The sequence below is a fragment of the Pseudophryne corroboree genome, chromosome 7 (assembly GCF_028390025.1).
Source record: "Pseudophryne corroboree isolate aPseCor3 chromosome 7, aPseCor3.hap2, whole genome shotgun sequence".
NCBI classification, from domain to species: Eukaryota; Metazoa; Chordata; class Amphibia; order Anura; family Myobatrachidae; genus Pseudophryne; species Pseudophryne corroboree.
In genome coordinates this window covers 502,983,128-502,999,703 of record NC_086450.1, presented here as the reverse complement: position 1 = coordinate 502,999,703, position 16,576 = coordinate 502,983,128, and the positions used below count along the sequence as shown (strand labels likewise).

The following is a 16,576-nucleotide window of genomic DNA, read 5'->3' as shown; positions in this document are numbered from 1 at the left end:
CTGCAGGTTTGCTTAAAGGATAGTGCTGTACTACTCCTGTTACTCCCATGGCTGGAATTGTTTTACCAGTGGTTCTCATGCCCACGGTCGAATTTATCACTGACTTGGCCGCCCCCGTATCTACAAGGAAAGGTAGAGATCTACCAGCTACATCAATTGTGACCTCGGGTTCACTTCCAAGGTTCGCAATCAATTTCACTGGCTGCAAACTACAGGTGTGGCCCCACCCCTATGGTGTGTGGTGACCTCCCTGCATTGCGCTGGCAGCTATTACCTGTAGAGGGGGTAAATGGGAATTGTCAGAGACTTGCCAGTCTCTTCTTGGGGGATACCTTCTTGTTTCCCCTGCGTGTGGCTCATAACTCCATCTCTGCGGTCCTTCATCCCAATTTCGTGTGTCATGTCGTTGTCTAGGGGTTTTATATAACTTTGGTGTATCTCTAACCATACAATTCCGTGCATAATGTCCCTCTTTGTTACAGCTATAACAAATTACCACATTTGACTTACCCACAGGGGTCTGGGGCTTATGCTGAGGTGGCTTTGTTGTAAGGGCTTGTATGCTTACTGCCATCAGCTTATCGCCCTGTGACTCCCTGTGCTTCGTGATGTTCCGATCATGATCAATAGCGGCCTCTCTCAAAGTAGCCACCGACAAACCTCGCCAACATGGTTGGGTGGTCTGTACCCTCGTCCTCAATACTTCCTTTAAACCATCCATTAACACAGAAACTGCTACTTCTCTATGATTCACATTTGTCCTAATGTCTTCTATCCCTGTATACTTAGCCATTTCCTGCAGTGCCCGATGGAAATAATCAGCAGCTATTTCTCCCTCCTTTTGTCTTATGGAGAAAATTTTGTTCCACTTGACAACAGCTGGGAAATATGCTCCTAACTGCAGGTTTATGCGTCTTACATTCTCCTGATTGTACTCATCAGTGAGGGGCATTTCTTCATCTAACCCACAATCTGTGACAAATCTCACAGAGTCAATGTTGGGGGGCAAACATGCCCTCAACACTGTTCGCCAATCTTTGTTATTGGGTTCTGAGGAGTTACCCAGTTCTCTACTGAACTTTTGACATGCAACTAGATCTTTCCTCGGATCAGGGAATTCAGACATAATTGCTCTTAATTCTGTCCGGGAAAAGGGGCAGTGCATCGCAATGTTTCTGACGGGAGTGACTCCCGAAGCGTCAGTTTTCCCATTTGGGACCGCAATTACCCTGACAGGATTAAGTTCAATAACATCCCTCTGGGTTGATTCTACAATATGTGGTGTAACTGTTTCTGCGTAGTGTATTGTGCCGTACTTACCTGCCGACGCGACCTCACCTGTCCCTCCACTAGGGGCCTTTACTACTCCTCTTACTGGTTGGGCTGTGCCCACTGTAGTCTCTGCTATGGTGGCTGCTAGAGAGAGTGCCGATATTGTGGTAGGTTCCTCTTCCTGCTCGCAATCCTGAGGGAAGTTTAAAACAGGGTACAACTTGCATGTGTTAGTATTAGTATCGATACAATTGTCTACATTACTCTTAACATCTATACATTTATTAAGTGCACGTTTATCATATACCAGTGTGCTATTCTCTGCAGCCATTTTCTCTCCTGTTATGTATGGTGGGGGTGCGGTGGCTATCAGTTTCCTGATAGAATTTGTACCAGCCGCTTGACCCAATCCTCTTTATATATCTCCTTCTTGTTGCCATAATTGTAAATAATCATAATGTCTGGTCCGCTGCTTGCCAGATTTAATTAGACATATCTTTCTCCTTAAATTTTGTAACACCTCAGGACTAAAACTGCCTACTCGTGGGAACTTTTCCCCATCATGCACAGTCATTCGTTCCCACTCATTGCATAATACCTCTGCGTGTGATCCATATTTCTCACACATTATGTACCTCGCTGACCCGGCTGGGCGCGGAATATCATCAACCTGAACCTTGGTTGATCGCCCCTTACTTGAGCAACTGGCCCCCATTATTTGCAGGTGTTGCCTTCTCAGCGAACCCTTACAAAAAACCAAGTTCCCAGAGGTAAGGCGACGGTGAAAGTTTACCGAGTACCTTCACACACTCTCGCCCACGTCGACCAATATGCCCACACGCTGCCTTAGCGCTGGCGTACTCAACCCAGGGCCCCTGCAACCTGAACCTCTATTTACTGGGACATGTGGGTGTGATCCGCAGAGCACTTACCTTTCCCAGTAAATATCAGTTGCTGGAGAATTCCTGAGTGATCAGCGAACCTCCCTTAAAATAAAAAAAACCTACACAAATCACGTTAGAATGTACAAGTAGCGTTTATGATCCCACAGTACTTAGTGGGTATCAAGGTAACAAACTAATGCACACACTTACGTGCGGTACAGTCGCACTGTGTATAAATAACTATTATTTATACGCCTTACGACCAACGGAATCGGTTGTTTGGGCTGCGAAACCTTCAGCCGGAGCTTTATTAACACGGGCCTATATGGGTCTTACCTTTTTACCTTAGCGGACCTCCTGGTCGGCTATAACACTATTTGCTCTCTTTTGCGTCGCTAACCCTTTCTTGGGCGCGGAATATTTATTTTAACGCGAGATGCCTCCCACGCCACCACGTGATATCACTCCACGGATGTACACACCTACGAGACTCGATTTCTAAGGTTCACCAAAGAGAAAAAAACTTTTGCATACACACGATCTTTCACCTCATATACTCTTTGACTTTTCTGTACAGAAAATTTTTCTTTCACTCAGGTAACACAGGCTAATCCCAGAGGAGTTGCAACAAGAGAAGGATCTTTTTTAAACTAGTTTTAGAAGACTGAAATCAATTTGTGCTATTATCGCGTTGCTCCCGTATCGCCTTACTAAAACAATGTTATTGTGTGATTTGTGTTTAGCGGGCGTATCCGTACGTTTGTTGCGTAATACACGCTACTTGCGTAGGCCTTTGCGTCGCGTACGCTTGACTCGCACTCGGTGAGAGACACGTGTACACAGCCTAGATACGTCCGCAGTAACACAAGTAACACGCTTCTATAAATGTAAACGATATTTAACTATAATCGCTTACTGCACATCACACAGTATTCCACTGTAGCAACCTTTAATTAGGCCAGGCTATATGTGTGCCTTACAATTACTCCCTTTAAGTATTTAATCTTGCGTTTAACTAAAATAGCAACAAATTTTTCTCAGCACGTTATCAAATGCAAATGGCAAACAGGAAGGAGATATGTCAAAAATACACAAATGAAAAGTATGCAATTTGTACCAGTACAGAAATTTAAACCAGATTTAAAATACAATAGCTTACCGTTCTTACCTTCCGGTTCCGGATTCCACCAGCATCCCTACAAACCAAGAGAATCAGACGCAGACGCTCATCTGATCAGCACTACAAGATACTACCTATCCGCCCTTTGCTGATCGATAAAGTCTGCGTGTCTTCGCCTGACTGCGGATATGAGGTGGACCGGACTAGCCCCCAATTGATAATGCTAATTATTTATCTTGAACCTAAGCAATATACTTATTAAAGACAACATACGCAATAGGCGCACGAGGTGCTGTAATGGTACGCACTTAGCGTAGCAGACGCTAGGCCGTGGTCGAGACGCACGAGCAGCACGTTCGCTCACGGCTTACGCTTGGTATCGAGCACGCTATAGGCGGCCCGAGTACCGTAATGCTACGCTAATAGCGTAGCAGACGCTGTACCGCGAGAGCGGGATACGAGCGGCGCTGACCCTCACTGATTTACACACAGACTACCTTGTAACAATACACTATAAGGGTATGCTTATACTGTAAACCTTAGTACTGTAATATTATCACAATGTAACGTTGATTAACCTTTATGATATGAAAGCTGTTTGAGCGACTGAGACGCTCAAAAACCCTTTATACTAACTAGTGAAACACACACTCCTTGCTAAGGTTCCAACACCTTTACTGACGATATTTAGTACGTAAAAAGGGGAAAACAGATACAGTTCATACACTACAGACCTGACATTAATACCTAAACACAATAACTAAGCAGAAATACAAACACTAGCAAACGATTGCAAATACAAATAAACAGAAAGAGGATAAATGGCACACACTTATAGGTTAGCTACAAAAGAACAATTGCATACATACAGAGTAACGAAATGGCCACAGAGAAAAACTTACACACGTGGGAATGAATCGCATGCGCTATCTGGAAACCAGCTCTCAGTCATCGCGGGGAAAACCTTGTGGAGAGAAGTGAGGCTGGTCTGGCTATGGGGGTCTTTATATACACAACATACTGTACAATACAATGGGCCCTACAATCTCATTGTTCATTGGACACAGGAATGTCTCTCTGCACTATGACAAAAGGTCATAGGTGGATTTGAACAGGTGGGCTGTGACTATTTCAAACTGCTCAGATGGGAGGTATCCTCAAGATTCCCGCCGCATGGATAATGAACCGCAAATACAGTAAATGTCCATAACCTACTCATAGACATAACTATACGCAGGAGCGATTAATCTCTACCTAACCAGCACCGGATTGTTTCTAATAAAATACTCTTCAGTTAGGTACCAGACACCACTGTTCAACCTTTGTCAGACCCTTTGTATCGTGAAAAGAGGAATTCCCAGGCCCCTGAACCATTTACACTAAACATACTTGCAGACATTATTAAGGGGATTAATATCTACAAAACACATTATATTGGTTAAATATGTAGCGATCGAGTCGCTCGCTAGTCGCACACAAACTCTACCGTAAATGCACATCCCAACGCGCAGGCGACGTGAGAGCGTCCCTTACGCAACCTGAGGGGATGCGTACGCACGGGGGAGTGGGTGCACGAGCAGCGGGCATGTGCATTTGGGTTGGTACATGGCGATGAGAATAACGATATTTTTCGACTTTGACACCAGCAACCAGTGCAAACACCAATGCCGCCATCTTGCTCCGCACACCGGGGCACCTGCTCCACACCCTGCAAAGAAAGCCTTCACGCCACCCAACTCACAGCAACCAGTGCAAACGCCAATGCCGCCATCTTGCTCCGCACCAGGGCACCTACTCCACACACCCTGCAGAGTAAGCCTTCACGCCACCCAACTCACAGCAACCAGTGCAAACGCCTCGGGCCTCGGCAAAAATCAATGCGCACGTTTCTGAACCATGTAAAGAGTTCCAGAGGCGGTGTTGTCCATTACAACCAATCAGAATCTATTTATCATTTATCTAGACAGAGCATTCTATAAAATGGTAGCTAGAATCTGATTGGTTGCTATGAACAACACCTCCCCTTGTCCTCTTTGCAAGGTTTGGTAAATCTCCACCTCAGTCTGTTACTGAACAGCACAGCGGACGTTCTGCACTATGCAGATTACCTGGCACACATGACATATGCTCTGCATTGTGTCTTTGGGGTCTATTTACTAAGCAGTGATAAAAAGTGGAGAAGTGAGCCGGTGGAGAAGTTACCCATAGCAACCAATCAGCTGCTCTGTATATTTGTATAGTATGCAAATTATAAATGTTACGTCAATGCTGATTGGTTGCAATGGGCAACTTCTCCACTGGCTCACTTCTCCACTTTTATCACTGCTTAGTACATGTCCCCCTTTGTTATTTGCCTGTATATGAAGTCTTCAGAGCCGCTCGCAATCTGCTGCAACGCCGATGGTCACATAGTTCAGCTATTTTTTGCATATAGCGCATGCATTACACAGAGTGTGCACACAGAGGCGCCGTTGCGATCAAGACACATCACATACTGCAACTTACTGGGTACATACCGGCGTTAATAACACCGGTATGTACCAAGAAATGCGACTAGAATCGCAAAGGACAGCTTTCCCGGTAAGACGCTGCTGCCAGCTCTGAATCAGGCTCCTCTATTCCTCTACGTAAGAGGAAGCTCATTTATTGTGTCTCGCTTCTGTTTAAGGGCTGCAGTTAGCAGAGGACATGGAGCCTCCACGTATACTAAAAACCCACCTACCGGTTCAGCTTCTGCCTCCGTCATTCTGGGACCAGGACTGCAAGGTAAGAGATAAAGATGGCGGTGTAAGCGGCTCTGTCAGGGGATGTCGGTGTGACTGAGTCCTGAAGACTGTCAGGGGATGGCGGTGTGCTCAAGTCCCGCAGACTGTCAGGGGATGGCGGTGTGCCCGAGTCCCGCAGACTGTCAGTGGACGGCGGTGTGCCCGAGTTCCACAGACTGTCAGGGGATGGCGGTGTGCCCGAGTCCCGCACACTGTCAGGGGATGGCAGTGTGCCCGAGACCCGCAGACTGTCAGGGGATGGCGGTGTGCCTGAGTCCCGCAGACTGTCAGGGGATGGCGGTGTGCCCTAGTCCCGCAGACTGTCAGGGGATGGCGGTGTGCCCGAGTCCCGCAGACTGTCAGGGGATGGCGGTGTGCCCTAGTCCCGCAGACTGTCAGGGGATGGCAGTGTGCCCTAGTCCCGCAGACGGTCAGGGGATGGCGGTGTGCCCGAGTCCCGCAGACTGTCAGGGGATGGCGGTGTGCCCGAGTCCCGCAGACTATCAGGGGATGGCAGTGTGCCCTAGTCCCGCAGACTGTCAGGGGATGGCGGTGTGCCTGAGTCACGCAGACTGTTAGGGGATGGCAGTGTGCCCGAGTCCCGCAGACTGTCAGGGGATGGCGGTGTGCCTGAGTACCGCAGACTGTCAGGGGATGGCGGTGTGCCCGAGTCCCGCAGACTGTCAGGGGATGGCAGTGTGCCCGAGTCCCGCAGACTGTCAGGGGATGGCGGTGTGCCAGAGTCCCGCAGACTGTCAGGGGATGGCAGTGCGCCTGAGTCCCGCAGACTGTCAGGGGATGGCGGTGTGCCCTAGTCCCACAGACTGTCAGGGGATGGCGGTGTGCCCGAGTTCCGCAGACTGTCAGGGGATGGCGGTGTGCCCGAGTACCACAGACTGTCAGGGGATGGTGGTGTGCCCGAGTCCCGCAGACTGTCAGAGGATGGCGGTGTGCCCGAGTCCCGCAGACTGTCAGGTGACCATTGAAAGCCATGGTGTTGCCCTGGGAGATTACGCCATGAGATGACGTACTGCGCCTTTTCTCCCACACAGGTTATATACATAGCCAGGAATGCTAAAGACTGCATGGTCTCATACTATCACTTCCAGAGGATGAACAAAGGTCTGCCGGACCCTGAAACATGGGAAGATTACTTCTCAGCGTTCCTCACTGGGAAAGGTGAGTTATGCAGCACGCACATTACTGTGTATCAGAGACTGGATACATCTGAACTTAATGATTCACCTACAAGAACCAAAGGGGCTGATATGAGTCGCACACCAGTGGCAGCACCGAGGTCGGTGACACCTACTGCGGCCAAGAGACCCCTGCGGGCACACTTGAAAAGGGGGCGTAACTTTATGAACAGGGGGCATGGCATCACTAAAGGAATCCTCCAATTACCTCACTATGGGGGTGCGTGGGCTTCCCTCCCCCCGAGACTCTTCCTTCACTACCGGCTCCTTCTCAGTGACAGGAGGTGGGTGCTGCAGGATGATGTCACATTGCAGCACCCAGCTCATGTCACTGCAGAGTCAGCATTTTGGGGTAACCCCTGTTCGGCCTGCACTTCCCTTGTGATGTCTCTGAGGCACACTATGGCACATGCACGCCCCTCTTTGGGTAAATGGCCTATAGGGTACAATGGGTAATGCCCCCCTCCCCCCCACCTAACCTCCCCGGTAGTGCCTAACCCTGCTTCCCCGCAGCCTAACCCCACCCACCCTGCAGCCTAACACTAACCTCCCCCCCTCCACCTAACCATAACCCTCTACCCGCAGCCTAACCCTAACCCTCCCCCACCCTAACCATAACCCCACCCCGCAGCCTAACCCTAACCCTCTACCCGCAGCCTAACCCTAACCCCCCCACCCTGCAGCCTAACACTAACCACCCCCCCTCCACCCCGCAGCCTAACCCTAATCCTCTACCCGCAGCCTAACCCTAACCCCCCCACCCTAACCATAACCCCACACCGCAGCCTAGCCCTCTACCCACAGCCTAACCCTAAACCCCCCCACCCTAACTCCACCCCGCAGCCTAACCCTAACCCTCTACCCGCAGCCCAACCCTAACGCCCCCACCCTAACCCCACCCCGCAGCCTAACCCTAGCCCTCTACCCGCAGCCTAACCCCCCCCCCACCCTAACTCTAACCCCACCCCCAGCCTAATCCTAACCCTCTACCCGCAGCCTAAACCTAACCTCCCCTACCCCCTGCAGCCTAACTCTAATGTTAATGATGCCGGCAGTCTAAGCACGTGAGCAGCAGGCTTGCAGTCCTCTAGGTAACATTAAGTATTTATAGCTTATTGAATTCATGCATAGTGATATAGAAGCCATTTCACATACGGAAGAAAATAATGTTATACTACTCTTTGTTATTTAAGCTTTTTCCTACATCAGCCTCTGTGTAAATGATGTAGGGTGTGATGTTTCTGTAGGAATACTCAGTCACTTTAGTTAGGGAGAAAGTGAAAAGTGCATTTATCTTCATGCTTCAGATAGCAAAACTGTTGAGAGCAGTGTCTTCTTATTCTGGAGATGACATGAAGTTATGTAATGATAAGATAACGTGTCTTCCTCTGAAGATTACATGAAGTTATGTAATGATAAGATAACGTGTCTTCCTCTGGAGATGACATGAAGTTATGTGATGATAAGATAACGTGTCTTCCTCTGTTAGTGCTGTGGGGGAGCTGGTTTGACCATGTCATTGGTTGGTGGAAAGCTAAAGACCAACATCAAGTGCTTTACATCTTCTATGAGGACATAACTGAGGTGAGTAAGGCAGAGAGAAGTCATCAGTAAGGGGGGGTAGTTATCAGGAAGGAAGAGCGAAGTCATCAGTAAAGGGGGGTAGATATCAGGAAGTGGGGGGTGAAATCATCAGTAAGTGGGAGAAGTTATCAGTAAATAGGGGGGGGGGAGTCATCAGCAAGGGGAAGAAGTCATCAGTAAGGGGGGAGAAGTCATTGGTAAGGGGAAAATGTCATCAGTAAGGGGTGAAGACATCATCAGTAAGGGGGGGAATGTCATCAGTAAGGGTTGAGTAGTTATCAGAAAGAGGGGTGAAGTCATCAGTAAGGGTTGGGTAGTTATCAGGAAGGGGGGAGAGGTCATCAGCAAGGGGGAGAAGTCATCAGTAAGGGTGAGGGAGAAGTCATCAGTAAGGGGGGGAGAAGTCATCAGTAAGTGAGGGAGAAGTCATCAGTAAGGTGGGGGAGAAATCATCAGTAAGGAGGAAGAACTCATCGGTAAGGGGAAAATGTCATCAGTAAGGGGTGGAGACGTCATCAGTAAGGGGGGAGAAGTCATCGGTAAGGGGAAATTGTCATCAGCAAGGGGAGAGAAGTCATCAGTAAGGGGAAAATGTCATCAGTAAGGGGTGGATACGTCATCAGTAAGGGGGGAGAGATCATCAGTAAGGGTTGGGTAGTTATCAGGAAGGGGGCAGAAGTCATTGGTAAGGGGGGAGAAGTCATCAGTAAAATTGGTTAGTTATCAGGAAGGGGGGAGAATTAATCAGTAAGGGGGAGAAGCCATCAGTAAGGGTGGGGGAGAAGTCATCAGTAAGGGGGGGAAGTCATCAGTAAGGGGGGAAGAAGTCATCAGTAAGGGGGGAAGAAGTCATCAGTAAGGTGGGGAGAATTCATCAGTAAGGGGGAGAAGCCATCAGTAAGGGTGGGGGAGAAGTCACCAGTAAGGGGGGGAAGTCATCAGTTAGGGGGGAAGAAGTCATCAGTAAGGGGGAAAGAAGTCATCAGTAAGGTGGGGAGAAATCATCAGTAAGGTGGGGAGAAATCATCAGTAAGGGGGGAGAAATCATCAGCAATGGGAATAAGTCATTAGTAAGGGGGGGAGAAGTCATCAGTAAGGGGGGAGTAGTGATCAGTAAAGGGGGGAGAAGTCATCAGTAAGGGGGGAGAAGTCATCAGTAAGGGGGGAGAAGTCTTCGGTAAGGGGAAAATGTCATCAGTAAGGCGGGAGAAGTCATCAGCAAGGGGAAGAAGTAATCAGTAAGGGGTGAGAAGTCATCAGTAAGGGGTGGAGACATTATCAGTAATGGGTGGAGACGTCATCAGTTTTGGGGGGGGGGAAACTTCATCAGTGAGGGGGAGAAGTCATCAGTAAGGGGGGAGAAGTCATCAGTAAGGGGGAGAAGTCATCGGTAAGGGGAAAATGTCATCAGTAAGGGGGGATAAGTCATCAGCAAGGGGAAGAAGTAATCAGTAAGGGGGGAGAAGACATCAGTAAGGGGTGGAGGCGTCATCAGTAAGGGGGGAGAAGTCATCAGCAAGGGAAAGAAGTAATCAGTAAGGGGGGAGAAGTCATTGGTAAGGGGGAAATGTCATCAGTAAGGGGGGAGAAGTCATCAGTAAGGGGGGGGGGAGAAGTCATCAGTAAGGGGGGGGGGGAGTCATCAGTAAGAGGGGAGAAGTCATCAGTAAGGGGGGAGAAGTCATCAGTAAGGGGGGAGTAGTCATCAGTAAGGGGAGGAGACATCATCAGTAAGAGGGGAGAAGTCATCAGTAAGGGGGGAGAAGTCATCAGTAAGGGGGGGGAGAAGTCATCAGTAAGAGGGGAAAATGTCATCAGTAAGGGGAGGAGACATCATCAGTAAGGGATGGAGAAGTCATCAGTAAGGGTTGGGTAGTTATCAGGAAGGGAGGTGAAGTCATCAGTAAGGAAGAGAAGTCATCAGGAAGGGGGGGGGGGAGATGTCATCAGGAAGGATGGGGGAGAAGTCATCAGTAAGGTGGGGAGAAGTTATCAGTAAGGGGGGGAGAAGTCATCAGCAAGGGGAAGAAGTCTTCAGTAAGGGGGGAGGTCATCGGTAAGGGGAAAACGTCATCAGTAAGGGGTGGAGACGTCATCAGTAAGAGGGGAGAAGTAATCAGTATGGGCTGGGCAGTTATCAAGAAGGGGGGTGAAGTTATCAGTAAGGAAGAGAAGTCATCAGTAAGGGGGGAGAAGTCATTAGTTAGGAGGGTGAGAAGTCATGCGTGGGGGGAAGAAGTCATCAGTAAGATGGGGAGAAATCATCAGTAAGGGGGGAGAAGTCATCAGTAAGGGGAAAATGTCATCAGTAATGAGGGAGAAGTCATCAGTAAGGTTGAAGAAGTCATCAGTAAGGGGAGGAGAAGTCATCAATAAGGGGAAGAAGTCATCAGTAAGGGGGGAGAAGTCATCAGTAAGGGGAGGGAAGTCATCAGCAAGGGGAAGAAGTCATCAGCAAGGGGGAGAAGTCATCAGTAAGGGGGGAGAATTAATCAGTAGGGAGGGAGAAGTATTCAGTAAGAAGGGAAGAGACATCAGTAAGGGGAGGAGAAATCATCAATAAGGGGGGAGAAGTAATCAGTAAGGGGGAAGAAGTCATCAGTAAGGGGGGGAGAAGTCATCATTAAGGAAGGGAGAAGTCATCAGTAAAGGGGAGGGGGAGTCATCAGTAAGGTGGGAAGAAGTAATCAGTAAGGGAGCTAAGAAGTCATCATCAGTAAGGGGGGGAAAGTCATCAGTAAGGGGGGGAAGAAGTCATCAGTAAGGGGGGAGAAGTCATCATTAAAGAAGGGAGAAGTCATCAGTAAAGGGGAGGGGGAGTCATCAGTAAGGTGAGGAAGAAGTCATCAGTAAGGGAGCTAAGAAGTCATCAGTATGGGGGGAAGAAGTCATCAGTAAGGGGGGAAGAAGTCATCAGTAAGTGGGGAGAAGTAATCAGTAAGGGGGGAAGAAGTCATCAGTAAGGGGAGAAAAGTAATCAGTAAGGGGGGAGACGTCATCATTAAAGGGGGAAGAAGTCATCAGTAAGGGGAAAATGTCATCAGTAATGAGGGAGAAGTCATCAGTAAGGTTGAAGAAGTCATCAGTAAGGGGAGGAGAAGTCATCAATAAGGGGAAGAAGTCATCAGTAAGGGGGGAGAAGTCATCAGTAAGGGGAGGAGAAGTCACCAGTAAGGGGGGAGAAGTCATCAGTAAGGGGAGGAGAAGTCATCAGCAAGGGGAAGAAGTCATCAGCAAGGGGGAGAAGTCATCAGTAAGGGGGGAGAATTCATCAGTAGGGAGGGAGAAGTAATCAGTAAGAAGGGAAGAGACATCTGTAAGGGGAGGAGAAATCATTAATAAGGGGGGAGAAGTCATCAGTAAGGGGGAAGAAGTCATCAGTAAGAGAGGGAATAAGTCATCAGTAGGGGGAGGGGAGTCATCAGTAAGGGGTGGAGAAGTAATCAGTAAGGGGGGAAAAGTAAACAGTAAGGGGGGAAGAAGTCATCAGTAAGGGGGGAGAAGTCATTAAGGAAGGGAGAAGTCATCAGTAATGGGGAGGGGGAGTCATCAGTAAGGTGGGGAAGAAGTCATCAGTAAGGGAGCGAAGAAGTCATCAGTAAGGGGGGAAGAAGTCATCAGTAAGTGGGGAGAAGTAATCAGTAAGGGGGGAAGTAGTCATCAGTAAGGGGAGAAAAGTAATCAGTAAGGGGGGAGACGTCATCAGTAAAGGGGGAAGAAGTCATCAGTAAGGGGGGGAAGAAGTCACCAGTAAGAGGCGAAAAGTAATCAGTAAGGAGGGGAGAAGTCATCAGTAAGAGAGGGAATAAGTCATCAGTAGGGGGAGGGGAGTTATAAGTAAGGGGTGGAGAAGTAATTAGTAAGGGGGGGAGTCATCAGTAAGGGGGGAGAAGTCATCAGTAAGGGGAGGAGAAGTCATCAGAAAGTGGGTGTCATCAGTAAGGAAAGGGGGGGGGGGGAGTCATCAGTAAGGGGGAAACAGTCACTTTAACATCAATTCCAGATAATTCAACATTCTCGCTATACAGAATCCAAGGCGAGAGATCCAGAGAGTAATGAGGTTCATGGGGAAGGAGGTCCTTGGGGAAGTTCTGGAGAAGATCTACCACCATACAACCTTCCAGGCTATGAAGGAAAATCCGATGGCCAATTATAGCACAATCCCATCATTTGTTATGGACCAATCCATCTCCCCGTTCATGAGGAAAGGTATCATCTCCCAGTAACCACAACTGCTAGGCCTGATTGTGAGACGCACACATTGCCGATGATCATGGAGTTAAGCGATTGCTTCCAGCTGTGCAGGTGCAAAATCATCTGAGAACCCCTACGGCCCGGGGATTATACAGAGTGTCCGCACATAGGCGCTGCAATTTTGCAGAACTGGCATAATTAGGGCAAGCCCTGTCTGCCAGGGCATGCTGGCACTTCTGGTTCTCCAAGTGCAGGTGCTATGTGTGTGGCAAGGGGGGAATTTTGTTCTATGGGGTCTCCAAGGACACCACACTGGTACTGTATATCCAGCTGTTTGTATCCAGGATATTCTAAACGGTATCCGTTTGGATGGTCGACAGTCATTAGATCCACACTGACACATGGTCGACACATGAAAAGGGCAACATGGCTTTTTTTTTTTTAAATAGATTTTTTAATTTTTCATACTTTTCCATCCACGTGGACTACGATTGGGAATAGTAACCTGTGCCAAGCGCAACGGCCCGCAGCATGGCGAGTGAAGCGAGCCATGCAAGGGGACGCGGTACACTAATTGTGGTTCCTGGTCGACGTTTTCATGTGTCGACCATTAGTCCATGTCGACCATGTCAATGTCGACCAATAGTGGTCGACCTAATGACTCTCGACCTTAACATGGTCGACCATTCATACCGGAACCAGTCTAATTCCCCTACTGAAATTCCCTTGTATGTGTCTTGAATGGAAATGACTCGACTTAGGGGTATATTTACTAAAGCTTCTAAAAATGAAGAGTGGAGTTGTTGCCCATAGCAACCTTAGATTCTAGCTATCACTTCCCTATTGCATCCTAGAAAAGGATAGGCAGAATCTGATTGGTTGCTATGGGCAACAGCCTTCACTTGCCTTTTGTAGAAGCTTTAGTAAATCTGCCCCTTAACAAGCCCACTGTAACTCGGATGTGTCTGTTCCAGGCATTGTGGGAGACTGGCGGAACCATTTCACAGTGGCCCAAGACGAAACCTTTGAGAGAGAATATAAGAGGAGGATGGAGGGGACGGACCTGACGTTCCGGGCGCAGCTCTGAGAGTAAATACCCCCCCGCCACCCGGTACCCAGTACCACCTTAGCTCATCAGTAAAGCCATTCTCTGGTGCTGTCCGGCGAGGTATTGAATTATGTTAGAGGAAATGGTATGATAAATACCATGCCGTTAGTCACTGACTATATAGCGAGTTATGTCCCTGGGAAATACAGATATAGCAAACTTTACATTGACATTTATTACATCATATGGCATTGACATGACACGCTCTAACTGTCCCGGGGGGCTACTGATTGTGGCTTGTGATTGGTCACACCCGACAGTGCCAAGCCCCCTTGGCAACCCACTACGGTGTAAGAGTTGTGGAGATGCCCAAGCTTAAGTTAACCAAGGTTAATAGGGGACGCTCAATAACGGATGGTAGGAGATTATACTAGTAGGAGTACATTTACTAAGATGGGAGTTCTAGTTAAGATGGGATGTTGCCCCTAGCAACCAATCATATTCTACTTCTCATTTATCTAGCACCTTCTAGAAGATAATACCTGGAGTCTGATTGGTTGCTATAGGCAACATCCCATCTTAGACAGAACTCTCATCTTAGTAAATTTACCCTGTAGTGTTACTCATGTAGAGACCCAAGCTGCCTGCTGCCCCTAGTGGTGCATATTAGTATTTATTTTTGAAAACTCATTTTGTGATTAGAAAGCTTTTAGATTATATATTTATTTTTTGTGTGTTTTAAGTATATTGGGATAAATAAAAATGTACAGAACAAGCGGACCGAGTAATACCAGATCTCGTTGTGCCTTCAGTGGCCTGTGAGTTGCAGGCAGTGGTATGGTTTGCTGTGATGTCACTGCCAACACGTCTGATAACTATCTGCCTTTGGGTTATTGGGTATCGTGTTACTTTTTTTTTATACAGGAGTTTATCCATATATTAGCAGCAATTGTCAAATAAACATTCCGATATTGGGTTGTGTGCTTGTCTGTAATTGGGGGTATCTGGTAAAACGTGTGGGTTACCACAATTACCTTATTCTCCCTATACTGCAATGTTTCTGAACATATTGCACAGAGCCTACCTATCCCCATACCGGAGGTTTCTGATAGGAGACTCGCCATGACAGGTTTGTGCCTACCTCTGTTTGGAATACTTTCCCCATACCAGTATTACACAGCGTGGTAGGCGCCTCCTGCATACACCCTCTCCTGGACAAGGAACTTAAAACTGAAAAATTCTTTTTGTTGGGGAGTTACATTGCCACACTATTTAACCCTATGAGGGCACAAATCCAGCATCATTTAAGGAATTTGTCCTGGTACCGATCACAACTTGCAGCTAACGACCCTCCGATACAACTATAAATGTGGGATTTCATTTTGCTTTGCCTTTTGTTTCTAGACTTGATTCCTCATTATTATAGCCACTTTTGATAAATTTTTTGTGGGCCGTGGGTGGGGATAGGGGAGATGGCGAGACACCTCCTTTCCGCTGCTTTTATAATTCCTTTGTGTTATATTATGTCTTTTTGTAATGGATCTCTACGTGATGGGATGTATTGGTTCCCCATTTTCATTGTTATGATTGACACTACGGGCGGAATTCAATTGTACTGGTGGCGGCAGCCAGCAGATGGCGTACAACAGAGCTATTTAATTGTAGCTCTGTTCGGGTGCAATCTGCTGCCAGCGCTGACATTTCAGCTCGCACCACTACAAGGTACTGCTCAACTCATGCAGAGTGAACATTTGCACCACCGCCATGTGCTGAACTGCACCTGCATATTTACGTACAACTACTACAACATGGACAAGGTATACTACAATCGTTACCCATAGCAACCGATCAGATTGCAGCAATCGTTTATACAGTACATTCACTAACATGTGTGCAGCCAATCAGCTTAGCAGCCTCTCTTTGGCCTCTGCGGTCTCTCAGGGTTAAATGTATTATGGGATCGGCTTTGGACCTATTTAAAATCTGACGATTGGTGATGATGGTTTGCAGTCTACATCCGGTATTTACTATGCATTAGTTATTTTATTATTATTATTATTATCCTTTTTTTTATTTTCAATCTTAAAATTTTTATTGAAGATACAAACGGTTACAGAGATGACAGCTAAGGGTGAAATGGTAGCAAACAAATGCCAGGAGTAAGTGAGTAATTGATTCAATACATGCGTACAATAATAAGAAAGAGAAAAAAAAGAAAAGAAAAAAAAGGAAGGTGAATGCGTGCACGCGCACACACACATACACCCACACAAGCATGCACACATGCATCGTCAGATAAGACATCTCTGTATAAAAAAGAAAATGTACATATAAAGTGAACCAAAAAAAAAAAAAGCCCCTATCATATAAACAATAATAATCAAACTATAAAGAGACCTTGTCAGCTAATATTTTTTCTTAGCGAAAGGTAGGTAAAAGGTGTCTGGAAAATTTGTTGAAAAACAACTATAAACATAACTCAGAGAAAGACTATAGGCTGGGGGAGTGGGGGA

General features: G+C 47.4%; 1 protein-coding gene across 1 annotated transcript in view; it reads left to right on the top strand.

The window, feature by feature from the left end:
- The window catches only part of LOC134945808 (sulfotransferase 1C1-like), a 51,240-nt gene extending 36,451 nt beyond the window's left edge, over window positions 1-14,789 (top strand). The window contains exons 3-7 of the mRNA XM_063935319.1: window positions 5,945-6,042; window positions 7,094-7,220; window positions 8,727-8,821; window positions 12,850-13,030; window positions 13,990-14,789. Of these exons, the coding sequence (XP_063791389.1) occupies window positions 5,945-6,042; window positions 7,094-7,220; window positions 8,727-8,821; window positions 12,850-13,030; window positions 13,990-14,102 (614 nt within the window). The 3' untranslated portion in view covers window positions 14,103-14,789. The remainder of the gene's footprint in view (window positions 1-5,944; window positions 6,043-7,093; window positions 7,221-8,726; window positions 8,822-12,849; window positions 13,031-13,989) is intronic.
- Window positions 14,790-16,576: the final 1,787 nt, after the last annotated feature.